The sequence below is a fragment of the Pithys albifrons genome, chromosome 5 (genome assembly GCF_047495875.1).
Source record: "Pithys albifrons albifrons isolate INPA30051 chromosome 5, PitAlb_v1, whole genome shotgun sequence".
In the NCBI taxonomy this organism is placed as follows: Eukaryota; Metazoa; Chordata; class Aves; order Passeriformes; family Thamnophilidae; genus Pithys; species Pithys albifrons.
Window position 1 is genome coordinate 29667280 of NC_092462.1, and position 20013 is coordinate 29687292.

At 49.6% G+C, this 20013-nt stretch overlaps 1 protein-coding gene across 9 annotated transcripts in view; it reads left to right on the forward strand.

Annotated features, from left to right (window-relative positions):
• Nucleotides 1-1841: 1841 nt before the first annotated feature.
• PRAG1 (PEAK1 related, kinase-activating pseudokinase 1) overlaps nt 1842-20013 on the forward strand; it is a 34862-nt gene continuing 16690 nt past the window's right edge. The window contains exons 1-5 of one of the 9 annotated variants that reach the window (XM_071556077.1): nt 12833-12869; nt 13924-14020; nt 14123-14283; nt 15385-15777; nt 17157-18994. In XM_071556077.1, the coding sequence (XP_071412178.1) occupies nt 15421-15777; nt 17157-18994 (2195 nt within the window). In that variant the 5' untranslated portion in view covers nt 12833-12869; nt 13924-14020; nt 14123-14283; nt 15385-15420. Of the gene's footprint in view, nt 1885-12803; nt 12874-13088; nt 13111-13542; nt 14021-14122; nt 14284-15198; nt 15299-15368; nt 15778-17156; nt 18995-20013 lie in introns of those variants that run through there. The other 8 variants (XM_071556081.1, XM_071556078.1, XM_071556085.1 and 5 more) reach the window with 8 other exon arrangements.

Genomic DNA, 20013 nt, shown 5'->3' on the forward strand with positions numbered 1-20013 from the left:
GATCCTGCTATTTTTTTTCTACCTTAACTGGAGTGGCTCCTAGACTGCTCCATAAATCATTGCCCAGTGATAAAATACCAAGGGGGACCGGGTTTGTCTGATGCTACCCTTGAGAGCTCAAATTTTATCTTACCAAAGATCACTGCCCCTGGGAAGGATGGTAGCACAGAAACATACTGTGTATTTTTCCACTCCTCCATGGCTTTTTTCTGCACCACTCTAAGAGCGAGTTTGTACCAACACCAAGATACTGTGCCTGTTCCCCATTACAGGCTGGCACAGTAGCTTGGCACTTTGTCATTCCTGGCAGCGATCAGACAGGTGTCTTCTGTCCCTGCCTTATTTCAGCACTGGTGGGACTCTCTCCATGCTCTACATAGCGTTCTTCATAGCTAATACCCACCCTGCTACAGATGGTACTGCTGCTTGTAAATCCGTCTTATCAGCCTTATTCCGATTTGCAGTGCCTTGTCTCGTGCCTGTATGCTGCTTGTTGTCAGTTGCCACTTTGTTTAGGCCATGAATCTGTTCCACAGGGCAGCACCGGCAGCGAGGTGCAGTGCTTAGAAGAAGAGTACAAGAAGGGTTGATAAATCCATGCATGCCAAAGACAGCGGTGTTCACCACCTTTCTAAAACAAGAACTGGGATCTAGAAAGTGTTGAATAAAGCTTGCAAGTGACAGTATCGAAATAAGCAATAAGAGATAGTTTTTCTCCCAGCTCAGTGAAGAGCTGCAGAATTACTTGCTGCAGGATATTGCAGAGGGTCTTCTGCAATTTCTAGGGTCTCCAGGGGAAACTGGAGTTATTCATGGAAGGGTCTACAAATGCTAAATCCAAAGATACCAACTTTAGCCCAAGAAGTACGCGAGTTTGCTGGAGACCAGGAAACTGCCAGATGCCTATGCTTTTTGGCAATGTTGGAGGCATGATTAGGTTAACAGTGGGACTTGATGATCTTGAAGGTCTTTTTCAATCTAAACAATTCCATGATTCTATGGCCTTCCTGCACCTTGGGTGTTCTTAGGTAGGGGTGTTATTGTGGGACCTGGATGAGGCAGATCAGTACTGTTAAATGATTGTGTTCTAAGAAATAGGAAGATTTCATCATCTTGGGTTTGTGGCATAAACCTCTAGGATTTCAAGGGAAAGATCTGTTCAGTATTGCTGTGCCTTCTTGTACCTGTATGTTCCTTTGGACCATATCCTTAGCCATCATACTTTCTGTGCCAGAAAGCCTGTAAGGTGTTGCAGACCTCAGGTCTCAAGCGAATTTTTGGAGGTGTATCCTCCAACCAGCCTGGACTACAGCATTCAACCAGTTCACTCTGTCACCTCATTTGGAGTATTGTCGCTCCACTTTGTGGCTGTCCGGCAGCATCAACCTCAGAATTCAGATGGGGATGCTCAGACAATGTTTATCTATGCCCCTCAGGTCATACATCCTTGCTTACACCCTCAGTAGACTCCCTTCCTATATCTGGGTTTGGCCAGGATCTCCTTATGAATGCAGGCCTTCTGGCATTTTCACCTGGCTATATATTTGTTGGAATGAAGGTCTCTTGAGCTTGGAGGAGGTGATCCTTGAATATTGACCAAATTTCTTCGCCTGCCCTCCTTCTTCACCTCCCCACCTCTTCCTTCCAGGGCCTTTATCTCATGGGACTCTTGGAAGCAGAACTTGGAAGAGGCCAAAGTCTGCTTTCCTGAAGCTTGTTTCTCACCCTCCTCCCTTCTTTTCAGATCCTGAACTCCACCATCTCAAGGTCACTGAAGCCAAGGCTACATTTGATCTTCACATCCACAATGAGGCCCTTCATGTTGATGAGGATGAGGTTCAGTACAGCAATGCTCCTTGTTGGCTCCTTTGTCACTTGGAAGAGGTATTTATGATTGATTCACTCTGGGAACCTCCTGAAATGCTCATGTCCTGCTGTATTGCTCCTTCAGCATATATCAGGATGGTTGAAATCCTAGTCCATAATGTCTCAGGTGGTTCCTTATCCATCCCCAAGCAGAGCTCCATGCACTCCACCCACTCTTTCTCATGGAGAGCAACTCCCCCTCCTCATCCACTCATCCTGTCTTTCCTAAAAAGCCTGTATCCCTCTGTTGCAACACTCTAGTCATGGGAGTTATCCTGCCACAAGACTGCAGCCTTGCAGCTGCACACAGATCTCTGGTTCCCTGTGTTTATTCCCCATCCTGCATGCATTAGTGCAGTGTTAGAGAGGCCATTCAGCATGCTCAGTTCCTGGAGAGGCTTTGAGGGGTTTCTCCACAGCGGTGCCTTGTAGGCAATTTCTTGCTTACATGCAAGTGCTGGTGGTGACCCTGCCTAAGCCCCATTGTTGATTTAATGATCCCTTCCTGTCACAGCACCCTTTGCTCAGTCATCCCATCTGGCACTCCCTCACAGGACTGCTGACTGCCTTCTCTCTCCCCCTTCTCCTAGTTCAGAAAGTGGCTTTGAGCACACAGAAGCTATGACGTTTCTGCAGCCGTGCCCATGCTCTTGGGTGTGTCAGCTCAGTGTGCCCATTAGCTAATTGAGTTTCAGTGTTCTCTTAAATTGCTGTGAGATGGTTTGCATTCAGTTGTCTCCATTTTAATGTGAGGTGCTGCTGACTGCAACCTTTTAGGAGCAGCAGACTTTCAGAAAGCATCCTACTGCAACTGTCAGAGCACAAATTTGGCATAAGAAGGTTCATCCTCAGTCCAGGCACTTAGCTGATATATTTCTAGGGCTGGCCAGTCCTGCTGAAGGCTAAGTGGCTGATGAATACACTTAATCTCACCTGCTGCAGGTAAAATGGTGCCTCTGTTCACTCTCAGAGCAAACTCTGGTCAAACATTGATACACGTGCCTTAGTCACTTCCCACTTAACCTGGGGAGTTCTCTTTTCAAAATTGTCCTAGGAGACAAGTCTGACAAATCTCTGGCAAATACAGCTTAGTTCTGAAATCCACTGATTTCCCTCTAAATAAGCCCCCTTTGGGAACTTCTCAGGTTATGTGTAGCCTAGGGTGGGATGTTCTCTGCACTTGCTCCCTGGCAGCTGACCAACTGCTTCAGCTGCTCTTCTCTAAGTAACCGCAAATGCTCAGGATTTGTCAGCACAGGTGCTAGTTCTGCTAAGTGAAGATGTTTCTGCATGGAAATCTGGTTCTGAATGTATCCCTGGGAAGGGGAACAGACTTTTCGAGTGAGAAGTGACCCCAAGTTTCATATCAGGTTGATCTGTCTCCACTGATAGCTTCAGACTCCAAGTGACTTTCAAAAATTGCACCACCTTCATATAAACCTATGGTTAGGTATTGTGTTCCCTTCAACCCTGTGCAGGTTTGTTGCACTTTGGGGTCCTCTCTGACTTGTCTCTGCAGGGCAGCAGAGATCAGCTGCCCTGAACTCCTACAGACATTCCCTCTGCAGCCATTGGGGTTGCACTGCACTAATGTCAAAAGATTCCTTTCTCCCAAATCTCCCTGTCCTCCATGGCCCTCCTGCCTATGCACTTTCCAGCTCGAGTGAGCATATGTGCCTACAGCAGTGCTCACCCACACCTTGGGTTTGGCTCGCTCTCTTTTTCCCACCTCATTTGAGTCACACCACTCTGTTTCGGAGAGCAGGTCTTGGACCTTGCTCCCTGCCAGCCCTGTGTGCTGGTACTATCTCCATGCTAAGGAGAGGGCTGTTGCTGTTATTCGCTCTTAACTTTTCAAGACAGACATTCCCACCTTTCTTTACAGTGGCCCAGGAGGCAAATTACTTTGGTGCATCACACAATTTGCAGAGAAAAGCCAAATGCTGCAGTATCCCCAGGTGTTTCACCCACTCAGACTACTCTACCCTCTTCTGACTGGCTTCACCCTCCCTTTCTTTATGGCTATAGGACATGCAGGGTTGCAGCCTGCACTTTCCCAACATCCCTCTAGCAGCCCTGGGCTGACTAGGGCTAGATTGTCAGGTAAATGGGAATGGATGGGCTGGGAAGGAGCTGTGAGATCTTCTCAGTACCAACACATATCTTCCCTACTTGGAACAAGGTAGTTTTGTTTTATGTGCTGCCCATAGTGTGGTGGCAGAGACAATTCAAGACCACCAGGAGCTGCCAGTTGCTTTGCAGCAGGATGCTTGGAGATGCAGAGCTCAGCCTCTTGCTTTGGCCTTCAGTGTTCCCAGGGTGAGTATGATGGTCTCCAGGACCAGAGCAATTCCCTGTGGAAATGGCATTTACAGGTCTGGAGAGGCACAAGGACCCAAGCAACACTGCAAAGCAGCAAAGCTAAGGGATATTTGCCGGCTCATGATGATTTCCAAAGCCTCTCCTAGGAATTACCCTCCTCTGCCTCTGCTATTGCCTCCTATTCACTCATCTATCCCCACTTTCTGGCACACTGGTTTTGTTTCCCTTTTGTTTACTGGCTGTAGAGAAGCCCTTGTGTGCTATCAGCATCCCTTTCTGTTTGTACTAACCCAAGTTAGTCTGTTTTGCCTTATTTTCATACTTTTCCTATCAACACATGTACCCTGGGGCATGGAGAAGTCTCCCTTGTTTTCCAGCCCTTGAAGTCACAGCTGGGAGCAGACCAATGATCCCAGGTCTATTATAGCCAGTACAATATAATCAATGGTCAGGGAAATTTCTTCCACAGCACTCAGTGGAGATGGGGACAAGGTCACAGCACTTGGTGGATACCCTATAGGTACATGCAGCTCTGCTCCTCCCAGGCCTTCCCATATAGTCCAGCTGGACCAAGCCCCTGCAGGGAGGGATGGCGAGAGCTAGCACGTTCTGCTGGTGCTCATCCTTTGAGGGAATTGTGTTTGGAGGCTTCCTGCCTTCTCTGAGTCGTGTCAAAATCAGTCCCAAATATTCTCTTTGAAGCTCTTCACACAGCACTGGAGCGATCTTGCCTTCAAAGCAGTTGCTGGAGACAGGCAGGCTGCTTAAAAGGCACTTGAGCGCTCTCATATCATGTTCAGGCTGTATTAAAATTTTACCGTGCTGTTTCGCACCTCGGATGAATCACAGTCGCTCCTGAAAAGCATCGGGGGCTAGAGGGGGAGGGTGGGATGTGTGCAAGGAAGAGGCTTTTGAAGGGGATTATTAATGCACAGAGATGTTTTGGTGTCTGAGAGAGGCCCTGAATGGCAGCTCTGTGCTTTTTTATTCTGTGCTCATTAACAGTGAAGGGTGTAACTGCTAAAGAGCTGAACAGAGAGAGGGGAGGACATGGCTGCTGCTCAGGCAAGGATGAGCAGGGGAGAGGACGTGGGAACAGAGGGAGGTGGGTGCTGGCTGCCTCCCTGAGAGGCAGTTTCAGGTTACCAGTTCAATGGCTGCCTCCCTTTGGGAGGCTGCAATATGGCAAGTCGTTTCTTGATGTGCAAACAATTAAAAAGAGGGTGTGTGTCTGTGTGTGTATGTGTAAGATGGAGAAAGCAAACACCTCCTCTGGGATCTGACTGTGTCTGCAGCTGCTCACCTAAGACACCTTTCACAGGGGGAGTTTCACACAAGGAAAATTGCTGGGGGCATCAGGTTACTTGCAGGATGGAGTTTGGAAGTGTAAGAGATCTGCCTTGAACCTCACGGTATAAAGGGTATTTCTCATTCTTTTACATGGGCACAGAGTGAGTCTCTTGGGTCATACTTGGGTTTACAGTTGATTTTTTGCTGATCCCCAAGGATGCCCCATAATATTGGGGAGAGTGCTATGCAGGGAGGCAAGAGGGCAGGAGGTGCCTTAATGCCCTCCTAGCAGCATCCTTGGACACAGGGAGCACATTTCTTGCAGAGCCCGCCTGTGCTGGGGAAGCAACCAGCTCCCTGAGGGCTCCATTTTCTTCAGGTTTGTCACTGTCTCATGAGTTCTGCAGACTCCCATTGAGTCCTTCAGCCCTGTTTTCTGGAGAAGGAGAGTTTTTCAGTCCTCAAGGCAAGGAAGTGCATGGCTTTGCCTCTTCCTTTTGCTTGAAAATTTCCTGACCCCTGCATCATCCCAGCCTTGTTCCAAATAGTCCACTTGAAGCCACTTGTCCTCCCACAGGCTCACCTAGACAGGCCTCCTGGGCAGGTGGAAAAGCCAGGAGAGGAGGCAGACATTGGCTGGTGGGGTGGGAAGACTCCTTCCAGCTCTCTGAAGGCAGCAGTGCTGGTGAGGAGTGAGCAGCTGGACTGGGGTGTGTTCCCATCCCTGCGCATGGGAGTTTTTGGCACATGGAGCTAAAAGCACTTGACGCCTGCACGTACCAGGTGCTAGCACAGGGTCTATCTTCATTGGGTAGATCCACCATACGGCAGCTGGATGAAGGATGGGAGAAACTCTAGTGCTGCTTCTGGCAGGGGAGGATGTTTTTCTATTTCTTCTTGCTACCAGAGCCACTAAGCAGAGGGGCAACCTCTGTTATTTTTTTTTCAATGCTAATTTCCCTTTTTTGTTTGCTTGCATCAGCCAGCCAAGCACCAAAACAAGGGCTTTATATGCCCTCTGGGAATAAAATGCCCCCCAAATCAAGTCCTTATTTCTTTCTGCTGAAGCTGAAATGTGCTGTTTCCCTTATCTAAAAGCCAGGAGGAAGGTTCACACAGGCCAGACCGCCCTGCTGCCACTCCCTCTGTGGTGGTTAATTTGCCACTGCCCCTGGACTTGTCTGACGCCTGTCACTCTGCTGACAGCATGAGAGACAAGTGCCAGTTTGCCTTGGCCAGAAAACTTGCCTTGCAAAGAAAAAAAGCCAGCTCAGGGCTTTTCACTTGGAGAGAAAGAGAGTGAGAAGAATAGACTTGAAAGAAAATTCCCATGTTTTTATGCTTCGGGTGAGAGCTTTTCCCACGCTCCATTGAAAAGAGTGCAAGGAGCAAATGTTTCCCAGTGCCTGTAAACACCGAACACTGCTGAGAAGCAAGGAAGAAAGCCAGTCTTATTGGAGGGAGGCAGAAATCAGTGGTGTGCTCTCCCGCAGTGCCTTGTGCCTGTGTGCCTGCTCCTTCCATGCTGATGGCTTTCCCAGGCCTAACTGTGTTTTCTGGTAGTGGCAGGAGCATCAGACCCTGCAGTATTCTGTCGTGAGGACAGGTGGTGCTCACTGCCCCCCACAAAGTTGCTCTACTGTGCTGGAGGCTACTACTTTCCCTATAAGAGACTCAGCTACTGGACTGGGGAGAGGCTGGTGGTTTTATTTCCCAAGCTGACACCTGGGGAGGTGCTTGACATTTATTTGTGTTCACCTGGCAGTGGTCAAGAACCATTATCTCACTCTGCAAGACTTTTGCATCTCCATCCAAGGAAGGCTGGGAAGGTAAATCTGGTTTGCTGCATCTCCCAAGCCAGTTGCTTTGCCTGATTCAAGCCCTGTCCCTCACCACCCTTCCCTGGTCTGACTCCTGTCTTCAGAGTCACAAATTGACTGAAAACTGATCTGAAAAATCAATGAACATCTTGCCTTTTGGCTGTCATCAACCCAGACTTCCAAAACCAAGTGCTTTGCCCCCCACCACCATTCTTTCCAAGTCCATCTACTTTCCAGAGAGAGCCAGTGTTTAGCAGCCAGTCTCCAACAGGGCTATGTGAAACCCATCCATGCGTGGGAGAGCTTGCCCATGCAACTCGCACCCTGGGAACCGGTTCACCAGCTCTGCAAGCAGAGGCCTGTCTGTCAAGGGAGTCTCTGTGTCTCGGCACTTGAGGGGCTATGTGTCTTTAAAACACCCTAAGAGATGATAGATTTGAGATCAGCACTTGGAAATGAGGCACCAGCTGAGGGTGGGGATGCTCAGCAGGTATCCATGTGGATTTTGTTCAGCTTTTCAAGGAGACTCACGTGGAGGGGAAGTTTGAAAGCTGGTGACCACTGAGCTGTTCAGATGTGGGCCCTGCTTCATCCCAAGGTGGTTGAGAGTGCTTGGAAGTCTGTCCTGATAAATGCCCCAGCAGCCTGGTGAGCCCGTTGCTTTTCTCAGCTGGCCAAGCAAAGACCATTCATGACAACAAAAGCCCTTCCCAGGGGTCCCAGTTTTAAACGTAGCCCTGGCATCCAATTGCTGCTGCATCTTAGCATCTTCTCATCAACAAGAAACCATCTCCTTCACCCCCCTCCCCTTGCCTTTAGTCTTGCTCATAGAAAGCCGTGACTGTATCCTGCAGGCACCCATATCTGTTCCTGCGATCTCCCTTTGTTTAGCTGCCAGCTTTCTGCACCTGCGTGCACGCCTGCTCTCCCTCTCTGCTGCGGTTAGTCCTTCCCTCTCCCAGCCCATGGGCAGGAAAGCGGGTTTTAGCTGGGTCCAAGGGGTAAGGGAGTATTTGGCAATGGCAAGCATTCCTACTCCAACGGCAGCCTAGCTGTGGCTCGGATGGGGGGACACAGGCAGCTTGATTATTTGTGAATGAAGCACAAGTTGCCCTGTGATTAACCCTCTGGAGGGATCCTGCCCACATCTGTCCTGATGGGAGCTGGGATATCCATGCTTCCTTTTCTAATTGAGCCTGAATTGTATTAGCTAATCCCATCCTCAAATCCCCCAGCTGTTCAAAGCTTAATAAGAGCAACCACACACGCTGGCTGGGAGCTTGTGCTTGTCTCCTGTTGGGACAGGGATTACAGAAACAAAGTGTGTGTGGATTTTGGAGTGGGGGTTTTCTGATTGTTAGCATTTTTTGGTAGGGGGAGTTGGGGTTTTTTGACAATCTGTAGCCAACTGCCATAATCAGTATCTCCCACTCCACAGAGAATATGCACCACAGGAAAAAAGACACTGTCATCAAGTGAGGAAAGAAGCTGTAAAAACTGGGATACACAGAGTTAATATCAGTTAGATATTATGTGGTCTCTCTGCCGTGGTACCCATCTCCAGGCTTGTGCCTTTTCTTGCACCCATCACTGGGACACACTAGTTTGGAGTCAATGACCTGTCCTGCCCTTTCCCTGGAGGGGTGCTCCAGGCTATCACCAGTCTTTGCACCAGCACCACCACAGCCCTTTGAAAGTGACGGCAAGAAATCGATGAGAGCCTTGGCCACTGTGGGCTGCAAGTACTCACCAGCTACACCGGGAAAGGAAATGAACTGGATGGACCCACTTGAGGGCATTTCCTGTCCAGAAGGAACCACAGCAGCCAGACCACCAGCCCAGAAAAGCCTCTCCCCCAGACACCCCGCTGGAATGGCAGGAGGAGATGCTCAGCCACAGTTTTGCCTTTCAAAGAGAGGCAGAAACTGAATCATTAAAATCTTACCTATGATATGCTCATTTGCTTGAGCTTTTGTAGCCTCTTCTTCCACCCAAACTACCTCAAGAGAGACAGGGAACTGGAGCAGCTGTGGGAGCCCCTAGTCACGGCATACAAAGCCCACTTGTTATAGGCACTGTCATATGCCTCTCTGCACCCTCCCCCTTCCCAGCTCCACCGCAACCACTGCATCCCAAATGCACAAGCTGAGCATCCATCAAAAGGGCTATTATCCCACGATTTCTTAACAGTCAGTGTAGTTCTTGGGTTTGGAGAACCGAGCTCCCCCTTTGACACAGTGCCCTGAGCAAAGGAATAGCAGTGCCTGTCGCTGGTTGGCATACTGATTTGTGGATTGTCACGGCAGGCAGTGTGGGATGGAGGGCTGCTGCCTCACATGGGGTTGGCATTAGTGATTTAGGCCTTCACTCCAGTCCTGTGAGACAGACAGATCCTATAGAGATCATACTTTTGGCCTCCAGATGTTAGCAGTGATGTTAACTCCCGTGGAGGGTGGTTAAGAGACCACATTAAGGCTTCATTACTCATGGCTGATGCTTTTAATCTGCTCTTCCTGGACTGGGGCAGGAAAGGGGCACAGAAACAAAGCCACCAACCTCTAGAGTAGGAAAAGGATCTGCAGTGCACACAAAGGCAGTTTCCAGGGATGTGCACATGGATCCGAGCAACTTGTTGACTGGCAGCAGGTCCTAACATCCCCAGCAGCCTGCTGGAAGTTGTCCCTTTGCTTTTTCACCCTGCAGGCACTGGTTGCCCTTGGCTCCATCACAGGTGCATTTTTCTTGTTGTGTATGAGCAGGAAAACTGGTGGCAGCACAGACAGTGCCACTCCACTTCCACACAAAATATCTACCCACTGTGACAGTATAGCAAAGCTGGAGTCCTGGCAGGGATAAGCAGATGCCCCAGCACATGAGGGACCATGGCCAGAAGGTCGGTGCACCACAGGTGAAAACTAAGATTTGCTCAATCACACACCATGGATCATAAAAGGCATCACATTTTTTTCCTGTTGTTGTTTTTTTCTTAAGTCTTCTGGAGTAAAAATCACTATTAGCACCAGCAATTTTGGCAACTGGGCATCTTTGCTGGCCATGAGTGATGCTGACCCCATCTCCAGAGAGATTTGCTTCTTTTGTCTGCCTACACAGAAACTCACTGTAGGTTTATGCCTGTTTGTCTTACAGCTCTCAAGGCATAAGTCTTACAGATGACACATTGAACACAAGACTCAGTGATGGTCTCGCTTCTGTCAGTGAGGGATGGTGCTTGAAGCTCTGGTCAGCCTAAAGTTTCCCTTTGTGGTGTGAGGGTTGCTCTGAGCCATGTGCTCTGTTGCTGTGGCAGTGTTCCAGAAACAATACATTGGAATATATATGGCTGTCCAGGATCACAGAATTACCGAATCACAGGATCACAGGATCACAGAATCGGCTGAGTTGGAAGGGACACACAAGGATCATCGAGTCCAACCCTTAGCCCTGCACAGGACGTATAGTCATGCTTTAGCAGGTGTTGTGTACTGCTTTCCATTTGAGAAGGCTTCTTTTCAGCAAGTATGCTCAGACATTGAGAAAATACCTAGAATAAACAACAATGACTACTGTACTGGAGAAACTACAGGACTTTACAGTCATGCAAAAAGCCATCATGCCTGCCCTCAGACCTTATAGAATAATTTTTTTAATAAAAACTTGAAGTTGTTCAATTTTCCACTGAAATCTTTGGACATTAACATGCTGATTTTGTTAGAAAAAAAAAAAGAAGCTTTCATTATCTCATAATCTCAAGGCCTCTGGCATGGGAAAGGTTCTCCTACATGGGTGAACCTCTCAGGACAATTCACTCAGTCCAGCTGTTACAGCGTGAACACAGGATGAATTTTAAATCTGGCTTTCCTTCCCTAAGATGTTCCTGACACTTCACTAAGAAGGTAAGCTAAGAAAATTATAGGGCTCTTATTGAAAAGTTTTTCAAGTTTCAGATATGAAATTCAGATACTTGAATTTGAGGAAGTTTAACATCTTCCAGGATTAGCCAGCTATACAGCCACAGCCTCATCTGTGCTGGTTAGAGCCTCGTTCTTTCATCCAAACCTTCTAAAACAGGGAAAATGTAAGGAATTTGGGCCACTCGTTTTTCTAACTCATTTTTCCCCTCCCACAGATGAGATGATTTGTGCTAGAAGAGAAATTTCTGTCATGATGAAGGCATTTCTGAGAGATAATTTACTTTTATGAACTGGGTGCACAGACGCTGGGATCCTGCATGCAAAAAACCACAGCAAATTGTTTGTGAAGGGTTTGCTTGAAAGAAGAAACGGGAAGTTGTTAAGCAGATGTCTTCATGGCTATATGGCAAATTAAGTGGAGGAGTTCCCATGTTTTCCTATGGTTTTGCTAACTCTGGGTACCATTTTAATAACTGATCAAAAGAGAAGAGAGAGCATGGCAGACAACCATAACTGCAGACCAGCCAGCCGGGATATTTGCAAGCAAAAAGGTTTGTAAGCTGTGCTACTGCCAAAGTTCCCTGAAGGAGAAGAATTTACTGGGATGATTGGTTCATGAGAAGGATTTTTTTTCTATCTTAAATGCTGTGCGTATCTCCAGTTTCTGTTTTTCTGTTTGGGGTGTGGATTCTCCACTATGCAAGCCTATTTGCCTTTTTAGTCCACTATTTTCTCATAAAATTTATAAGACTAGGAATGCTTTTTTGTACTAAAGAAACAGTGACTTAAGCAAGGAACTGAGCTAAGGCCCTGACCCAGGGAGGGAAAGAACTGTTTTGTTTTGGTTTTATCTAGTTTTGAAGAATTTACATGCTCTAAACTACACACTTCAGAGCAACTGCCAGGGTAAGGGAAGACCATTCCTTTTCCAGCCTGCCCTAAAGCATAGCTCAGACACTACAGTTAACAAAACCTCATCCTGTTCTCTTTTCATGATGCCCAGCCTCCAAAGCTAACGGAGGTTGGGGATTTTCCTGAGATGCTGCCTGCAGTTTTTGCACAGTGGGGCCAAATCCTGATTTCTGTTGCAGCAAACTTCTCTTCCTTCCATAGCATCCCTTCGGGATGAACTTCATGTCCCTGTCTGGCAAGCTCGGTGAGGATGAGTGAACCCTCTGGCTCCCGGTGCCTTCCATCTGGGACCAGGACCGTGCTGAAGACTGGTGTCGGGGTGTGGGGTCGGTGTGTGTAGGAGCCTATGGGGACTGTGCGGGGATGCTGGGTATGTGTGTGGCTGCATCCCGCCGAGGGCTGACACCCTCTGGGTGACCCTGCGACGGCGCGTGTATGCGAGAGCGCTACCGGGAGGGGTGATGGTGGTGGGGGTGTCGCTGGGAGCCGCGTGGGCCCCCGCGGGGCGGGGGGCGCTTTGTGCGAGGCGGGGACGAGCAGGGACTGGAGGCTTCGGCGGGGCTGCGGCGCCGGTGCCGCCCGGGCGCTACCCACACCGTGCCCCGGGGGCGGGCCGGGAGGCGGAGCGGGGCGGGGCGGCCGCGGCCCCCCGGCCCACGCGGGGACCAGCTCGCCACTCGCCCGGCGGCGGCCGTGGCCGTGCGGGCGCAGCGCGGGGCTGAGTGGAGCCTCGCCGCCGCCGTGGGAGGTTGGTGAGCGGAGAGCTGCTGCCGGGGCGGGGGCCGAGCCTCCGCCTCCCGGGACAAAGCCGGGCTGGGAGGGGTCCCGGCGCCGCCGCTCGGGGCCGGGGCGGGGCTGCCGGGGTCCGGGGCGCTGGGGCTGTGCCGCTGTGCCGCTGCCCACCGAGCATGCGGGCGGAGGGCGGGGGCTGAATCCGCCCGGGGCGCGCTCCGGTTCCGTCCGGCACGGTCGTCCGCGCCGGGAGCCCGGTAAACTTTTCGCGGTCCCAGTGGACGTCAGGCGTCCCTGAGGGTCCGTCTGGCAGCCAGAGCGGCTTGGACTGGGGGTTTGGGGGTTTTTTGGGGCCAAAACATCCTTGTGCCACAGCCTGGCATCTCTCTGCCCTAGAGAACAGGTAGCCGCTATATGGGATCCTTGCCGGTGTCCTGAGAGGCGCGGGGACTCCGGGGATGCCTCAGACCCAGGTCCTTGCTTTCGGCTTGCCCAGGAGCAGCCCCCGGTCCTGGCTTTTGGCCCCTACCCCATCAGATCCCGGCGGGTTTCCCCGCGCGGCGCCGCCCGGGTCGGTGCGGGTGGGTCGCGTGTGCGCAGCCGGCGGGCGGACACCGCGCCGCCTGCCCGCGGTCTGCGAGAAAGGACGGCTGCTCGGGCTGCTGAGAGGGAACCCCCGCGCTTCAGAAGAGGCTTGGCAGCGCCAAATATTGAACCAGAAGTGAAAAGCTTTTTCTGCCTCCGGTGCTGCTTCCCTGCCTTTGATTTTTCTTTTTAATTTGCTGGCTCTCATCAGAACACTTGTTTAGTTTGGGGTGATGCTGGACACTCGGTGCTAGATCTGAAAGGATGCAAAGAATAGAATATTTTTAAAGATGGTTTTCCCTGCAGGTATTGTTAATCTCGTTGAAGGTGTTGGAATATGCCTGAGAGCGATTCACTGTCCTTTGGTTAATTCATACTCTGGGAAGTCTATAGAAAAACCTGTCTAAAACAGTCTCTTTCCTAAAAAGAGAGAAACCTATACCAATCTGATTTTGCGAATGCCACTGATACTTCCCTTTTTTCAGCTTTTTTCAAGAAACAGATCCTAATCTATTGGCCTGCCAGACAGAAGGAGTCTGCAGGTACTAATGCTTCAGCTGATCAAAGACACTCTTCTCAAAGGTGACAATTGAACTCGGGTGTTGCTTGTGGGTCAGTGACTCTCCCCCCCTTCACTTTGTTCCATCCAGGTTCTTATTAGTTGTCTTTCTTTATGTCACGCAGTGTGGGTGGTGGTTGGAGAGGCTGACCATCTCTGAGCCCAGAGGAAAGAGTTTTTACTGAACTGCAAGCTGGTTTAGGGGCGCATACAGCTGCAAAGATGTCCATAGCTCCGATGGTGTTCCGGTATGCCTGTGTGGAGGAAGTGCTGAAAGATCAGGCTGGTAAATTTTGCTCATGTGCCATGAGGATTGGGGGACAGAAGTGCTTGTTCACTTTCAGACTGTTAGGGAAAGACCCTCAGTTTGCCTGCGGGTCAGCTGTTCTGGAGGTGATGACCTAAAGTTGGTTAGGTGAGGAAGGACTCTGGAGCCACATGAGGGAATTGTGTGCCTTGACACTCATAGCAGCTGGCTGCAATTGTTCTCATCAAGTTGCATTCTCTGATCTTCTCTTCCCTGATCCACTGAGCTTTGTGGGAGTCCTCTGAAGTATCTCCAAAGCTGTTAGTTCCAGGTAGCTACTGGCTGAGTGCGAACAGACCTGGCCAGGAGGGGAGAGGAGTGCAGAGGAATGCAGGAAGGAATGTCTTGTTCCTGGGGCATTTCCTCCTAGGAAAGGAAGATGGGAAAGGAATCCTTGTCTGTAAGGAGTCCAAGAGCAAAGCGTTTCTCCCCTTGCAGACAATGAATAGTTTCAGCGAGCTGACACTTATTTGTGGCTCTTGGCAAAGCAGATAAGAGCTTTCTGCCAGACACTTGCTCAAATCGGTGCCAGCCCCAGCCTCGCTGATTGCCTTTCTCTGTTGCTCTGGGTGGGAGAGAAGCCTTTGTGTACCACAGTAGCAATCACCATGGTGCTTTTTGGGTGAAGGAAGGTTGTTGCTGGGTCCCCTTGGTTACACAGTTGCTGATGCTGGTCCTTGTATTTACAGGCCTTTTTATTTTCCAGAGAGAGGATGCCACTTTGGAGAAAGAATTTTTCCTGCCTTACTCTGCTTGTGTGGCTGGGAACAGCTATCTCCAAGACCCCTTTTCTTTACCCTTGATCTAAACCTTGCATGTGGCTGGTTATACATGCTCATTAAATAGGGAATTAAATCACATAGGAATGCTGTTCCTTGATCTTCTATATTACAGGGCTATGCTTAGAAGTTGAGGCTTTTCAAGTGATTGTGTGGGCTTTAGCTGAGCTATGAAAAAAGTCTTGTAAACAATACGCCTTTGTGATGAATGCAGAGTAAGTGTAGTTATTGCCTGTCCTATTAAAAATCTTTCCATTTGGGAGCATAATCAAACTATTCAGACAGTGTTGTGCTTTTCCAGATAACCAGGTGATCTTTAAGAGTGGCTCAGGAGCAAATGCAAAATGAGCAACGGAGGACAGTGCAGAAGACACAGTGGGCTCTCAGTCTGACCCACGAGGATTTGAAGATGTCTGCGTGCAGTGACTTTGTGGAACACATTTGGAAGCCCGGCTCCTGCAAAAACTGCTTCAACCCTAAGAGTTCCCATCGGCTGCAAACAGCCCCAGACACGGGAGCTTGTGGTGTGCTCCCGAATGGAGTTAGGACCAAGCCTGAGAGCCTCGCGTTTGAAGACGAAGGTGTAAATACTTCCCCCTTCTCAAAGCCAACAATTGCTGTGAAGCCAACGATGATAAACTCGGATGTTTCTGACGCGTGGGCGGATGTGAATATGAATGCAGATCTGTCACAGGTAATGATTAATCCAGTCAAAGCATGACTTCCCGTTACTTACCTTTTCGAGAGAGTGCTAGGAACATCTGTTAATAATGCTTTCTTCCCTTTGTTTTTCCTTCTGGTCTTGACTCAGGTTTTTAAGCCATAGATTGGCTTCTTAAAGTATCTTTGGGTGAAGCTGAGTGAGCTGTTGCTCATAAGCCATGTGCAAAGTAGCTTAAAAATACATCGTTTGTTTAGGAATTTCCGGATTTTAGATGAGGATGCAGGTTAAAGTTATTTTCCTGGGAAGACTTACTGAAAAGATGTCCTGTCTGGTTGTAGTCAGTGCTAACTCGATCCATGGTCTTTGTAGGTGAGGAAGGAAGTGCCTGCCTTCCTACTCCTTGAGCTCCCAACCTTTGCCAGAGTAGTAATGCACTGTGGGTGTAGCACCACTGCCTGCTTGCAAACTGGCAGTCCAGGGGGTTTGAGTTGCAGGCGAGACAGGTGGTGCACTCCTGGCCCTGACCAGCTGATACCAGCACTACTCCAGTCACACAGAGTGAAGCATAAGCTGCTGACCCCATGCCTGTGGCATAGGTGTGCTCCTATCTTCTCTTGCCCCAGAGAAGAGGGCTCACTAGCTCTCTTCTCACCCTTCCACTCCTATCTGTTTCTTTTCCATCAAGGGTAAAGGGCACACAAATGCAAGCTGCCATCATTGGTGAGGTTTGATGTGTCATGGAGATTTGGCCCCAGGCTGAGTTTTGTGCTATGGGAGCAGATTCTGCCACCCTGGAATGGGGGATTGCTTCATAAGCATATGTTACCCCCTGTCTCTCCCACTTCTCCCTTGGCAAGCAGGATAGATCTCCCTCAGATGAAGAGATTTCAGATATATTTCCCTGCCTGCTCCCCACTCCCTACAGCTGAGCATAACCAAGCTGCTATCACAGGATAACCTGTGATAGTCTCTGTCTGTGTTCTGGAGTCACACACTCTGGAGCAGTGTGAAATGAAATGAAAATAAGCAGAGGTGGAAATATTCCTTCCCTCTCTGAATCTTTAATTGCACGGTGATTCACAGACAATATGACAGGTTGGACATGTTTCTGGCAGTGAACCCGCAGAAAGAGAAAGGAGAATGTCTTATTCCAGTGCATTGCCATTGTTGTTAAGGCAAGGATTGCAAATGGTCCAGGAAATATGACAAGTGTAGTTTTAGTAAGAAAGCTTTGTAGCAGTTATTGGTGGGGTGAGTACAGCAAAACAGATGGTGAATGCCAAATGACTTTTCAGTGGAGCTGGACTTTAGTTTTTGCAGTTTTGTGTTTTGCATTGGTGTTTTTTTTATTTCTGTTTCATTTTGCATATGCACATCTTGACAGTGCACTTGTCTCTTTAACCGTGCAGGTCAGCTGGGGCATGGTTTCTGGCAAGCAACTCCTTCTGAAATCAGGAGATGCGGAACGGGTCTGCCTTGACAATTTTGGCAACGGTGGTGTGAGAAAGCCCTACCTTCACAACCTGCCCAGCGACTGCTTGTCTTGCTGTCCTCCCAGCTGCTCCATGGTGGGTCTGCACAGCCTGGAGAGTCAATTGGAAAGAAATGTCTCCATCCACAGCCTGGTACTTGTAGGTGAGGTGAGCAAGCAGGAGGACAGAGCCAAAGACAAGTTTGCCCTACCTCATCGAGTCCCCTGCCCTAATCCATCTGCCTTGGGGGACAGAAGCACCACTAACTCCAGCAGAAACCCTTCTTCTCAAGCCAGAGAAGGAAAAGTGCCCCCTTCAGAGGGCAGCTGTGGTCACAGCTCCTCCGGCTTTGAAAGTGAAGGGGGCGAGTACTGTTCAATCACGAACTGCCACAGAAAGCACCCTGTCTCGTGGAAGCCGTGTTGCACAGAGGTGAAGGCTGCACGATGTGAGGAGGAGAGTCACACTCCCTGTGAATGGAGGCCGCGGGATGCTCCCCAGATTCCCAGGCCAAGTGGCCGGGCAGTGAAGTTCAGCGAAGAGGAGCACAGAGCTGTGAATGTGGCCTTCTGCATCACAAAAGACCAGGGTGATCCTCCCCCCTATGCCCTGTGTTCAGAGAGGAAAATGCTGCCTCTCCACGCTGAGCCTGCCGCCCTCCCTGAGAGCACAGGAAGCGGCAGGGCGGCTGCCTTTGCTTTGTCCCAGGAAGATGAGGTCTTTTGTCTCCCTGGGGAGTCCTCTGTCCCTGGAGGCCTCCAGCCGGAGGGTTCAAGCACCCCTCAGCAGGCTCTGGTGGAGCCGCAGCGCCCTTGCCTCACCAAGCCAGCCTGTGGTGATCCAATCTATGCTGAGAGCACCAAGAGGAGGAAGGCGCAGCTAAAGGCTGTCGGTGCACAGGCAAAAGCAGAGCAGCTGGCCCACAGCACTGCCAAGGAGCAAGCTGATGGGTCGTGGAGGGATGGTGGCTGGGCTTTGGGAGGCGAGAAGGAATACCAGGACTCCACTGGCCAGGTGGCGGCAAAGATAACTATAATGACGGCGCACACTGAGGATGATCACAAGACAATATTCCTCAGCAGCCCTGACTCAGCAGTAGGAGTTCAGTGGCCATGTATCAGCCCCACTTCACACCCCGATTTTGGGACTTCATCGCCTGCCATTGAGGCTGGACAGATTTTTCAAGCATCTGGAAGTGAAAACAGCCCAAGATTTCATCTGTCAGCTCCTGCCAAGACCTTGCTTAATGAGAGTCCAGCTATTCCCCCAAAGATGTCAAAAAACAGCCAACTGGGTAGTGAGGGGAACCGTGTGCCCCCAGTAAGCTCCCACATGGGAAGGTTTGGTGACAACAACAGCCATGATGGGGTTGGTGTTCAGCTGCTGCCGAGGAGCTGTACTGATACGGGTGCCTTTGGGGCATCCCCTTCTCCATGCACTCATGTGAATGGGGGCTCTGTGGAGGAGTCCAGTAGAGGCCTGGCAGGCTCATCCTATGACAGGAGGCAGAAATATTACACCCCAACATGGACAAAGCAGTGCCGAATAGAGGAGGAGGAGGAACAGGAGGAGGAGCAGGCGCTCTTAACCCACCCATGGGCAGTAGGAGCTGACAATGGAAGAGCTGGTGCTGACCTTGTGGATGACAGCCCAATGCTGGAGAGCCAGGCTGGGATCACCAAATCTTCTTCTTTCTCCTTTGATTTCCCTAAAGACAAGAGTAATGATATGGAATTTGCACCACCACCACCGCCGCCGCCAAAAAAACAGTCCAGGTACAGCTCAGAGAGAGTGTGTGTGGTGGTGCCCTGTGAGTGTGTGTGGGGGTCTATTAACCATTTGCAATTGGGATGTTTGCTTCAGGGGTTCATTGACTAGGAGGTGCTTTCTATTATTTTTTTCTTCCTTTTCTGTTCAAAGATGGCCTTTCAGGAGCATGGGAGGTGACTGCACAGCTGAAAAGCTACTTATCTTTTTACTCTGATAAACTGTCTGATTATTTCAAGTCTTGGTTTGAATGTCATATGCACTTATAAAAGCCCTTCAGGGCTGCAAGATATGTCCTTGAGTCCCAATATTCAAGTGAGAACAAGGTCTGTGCCCAGGATGGTTGGTGTTTCCCAGGTCAGCTTCATTCTGTCTTGGCACAGGTCCTTGATGTCAAATAGAATAGAAGGTCTGGTGTTGAAATCTCATCATGTAGGTGGATCTAGGCAACTTGCCTTGATGCCAAATAACCAGGGCCTCCAAAACCTACATTTTCAGTTTGGCTCTAATGACTTTTTGCTTTCAGTGAACTCTGGAAGCTGCAATTTCCCAAGGAGGGCACCTTGACTGCAAGCAGGTAACTGGAGCTTGCCCAATGTGGGCTTGTTCTATGTGGAAACCACCTGGCTTCCATCAGCCTTCCACTCACTGCTCTCCTGGAAGTCAGGTTTGCAGGCAGGGCAACAGCAGCCCCCAGAAAACAGATGTGAATGAGGAAGAGTTGTCCATCTGGGAAGGAAGTAGCTCTGCTAAGCAATTAAAAAAACCCCAGGTTTACAATAGTATCTGCAGCTATGTGTATCACTAATGGAAAAAAAAAAGAAAAAATGAAGGTGAAATAGGGGAAGAAAATTTAATTTGCTGTCCTTCACTTAGATTGTCTGAACATTCTGGGGAGGGATACTTTCGCCTTCTGTAGCTATTCTGTATTTGCTTTATTGCATGTGTCAGTTTTGTTATCTGAAAGTGTGCATTGCATAACCAATTTGATTCCAGCTCCTTGATTTAAAGTCAAGAGAAGAAGGGA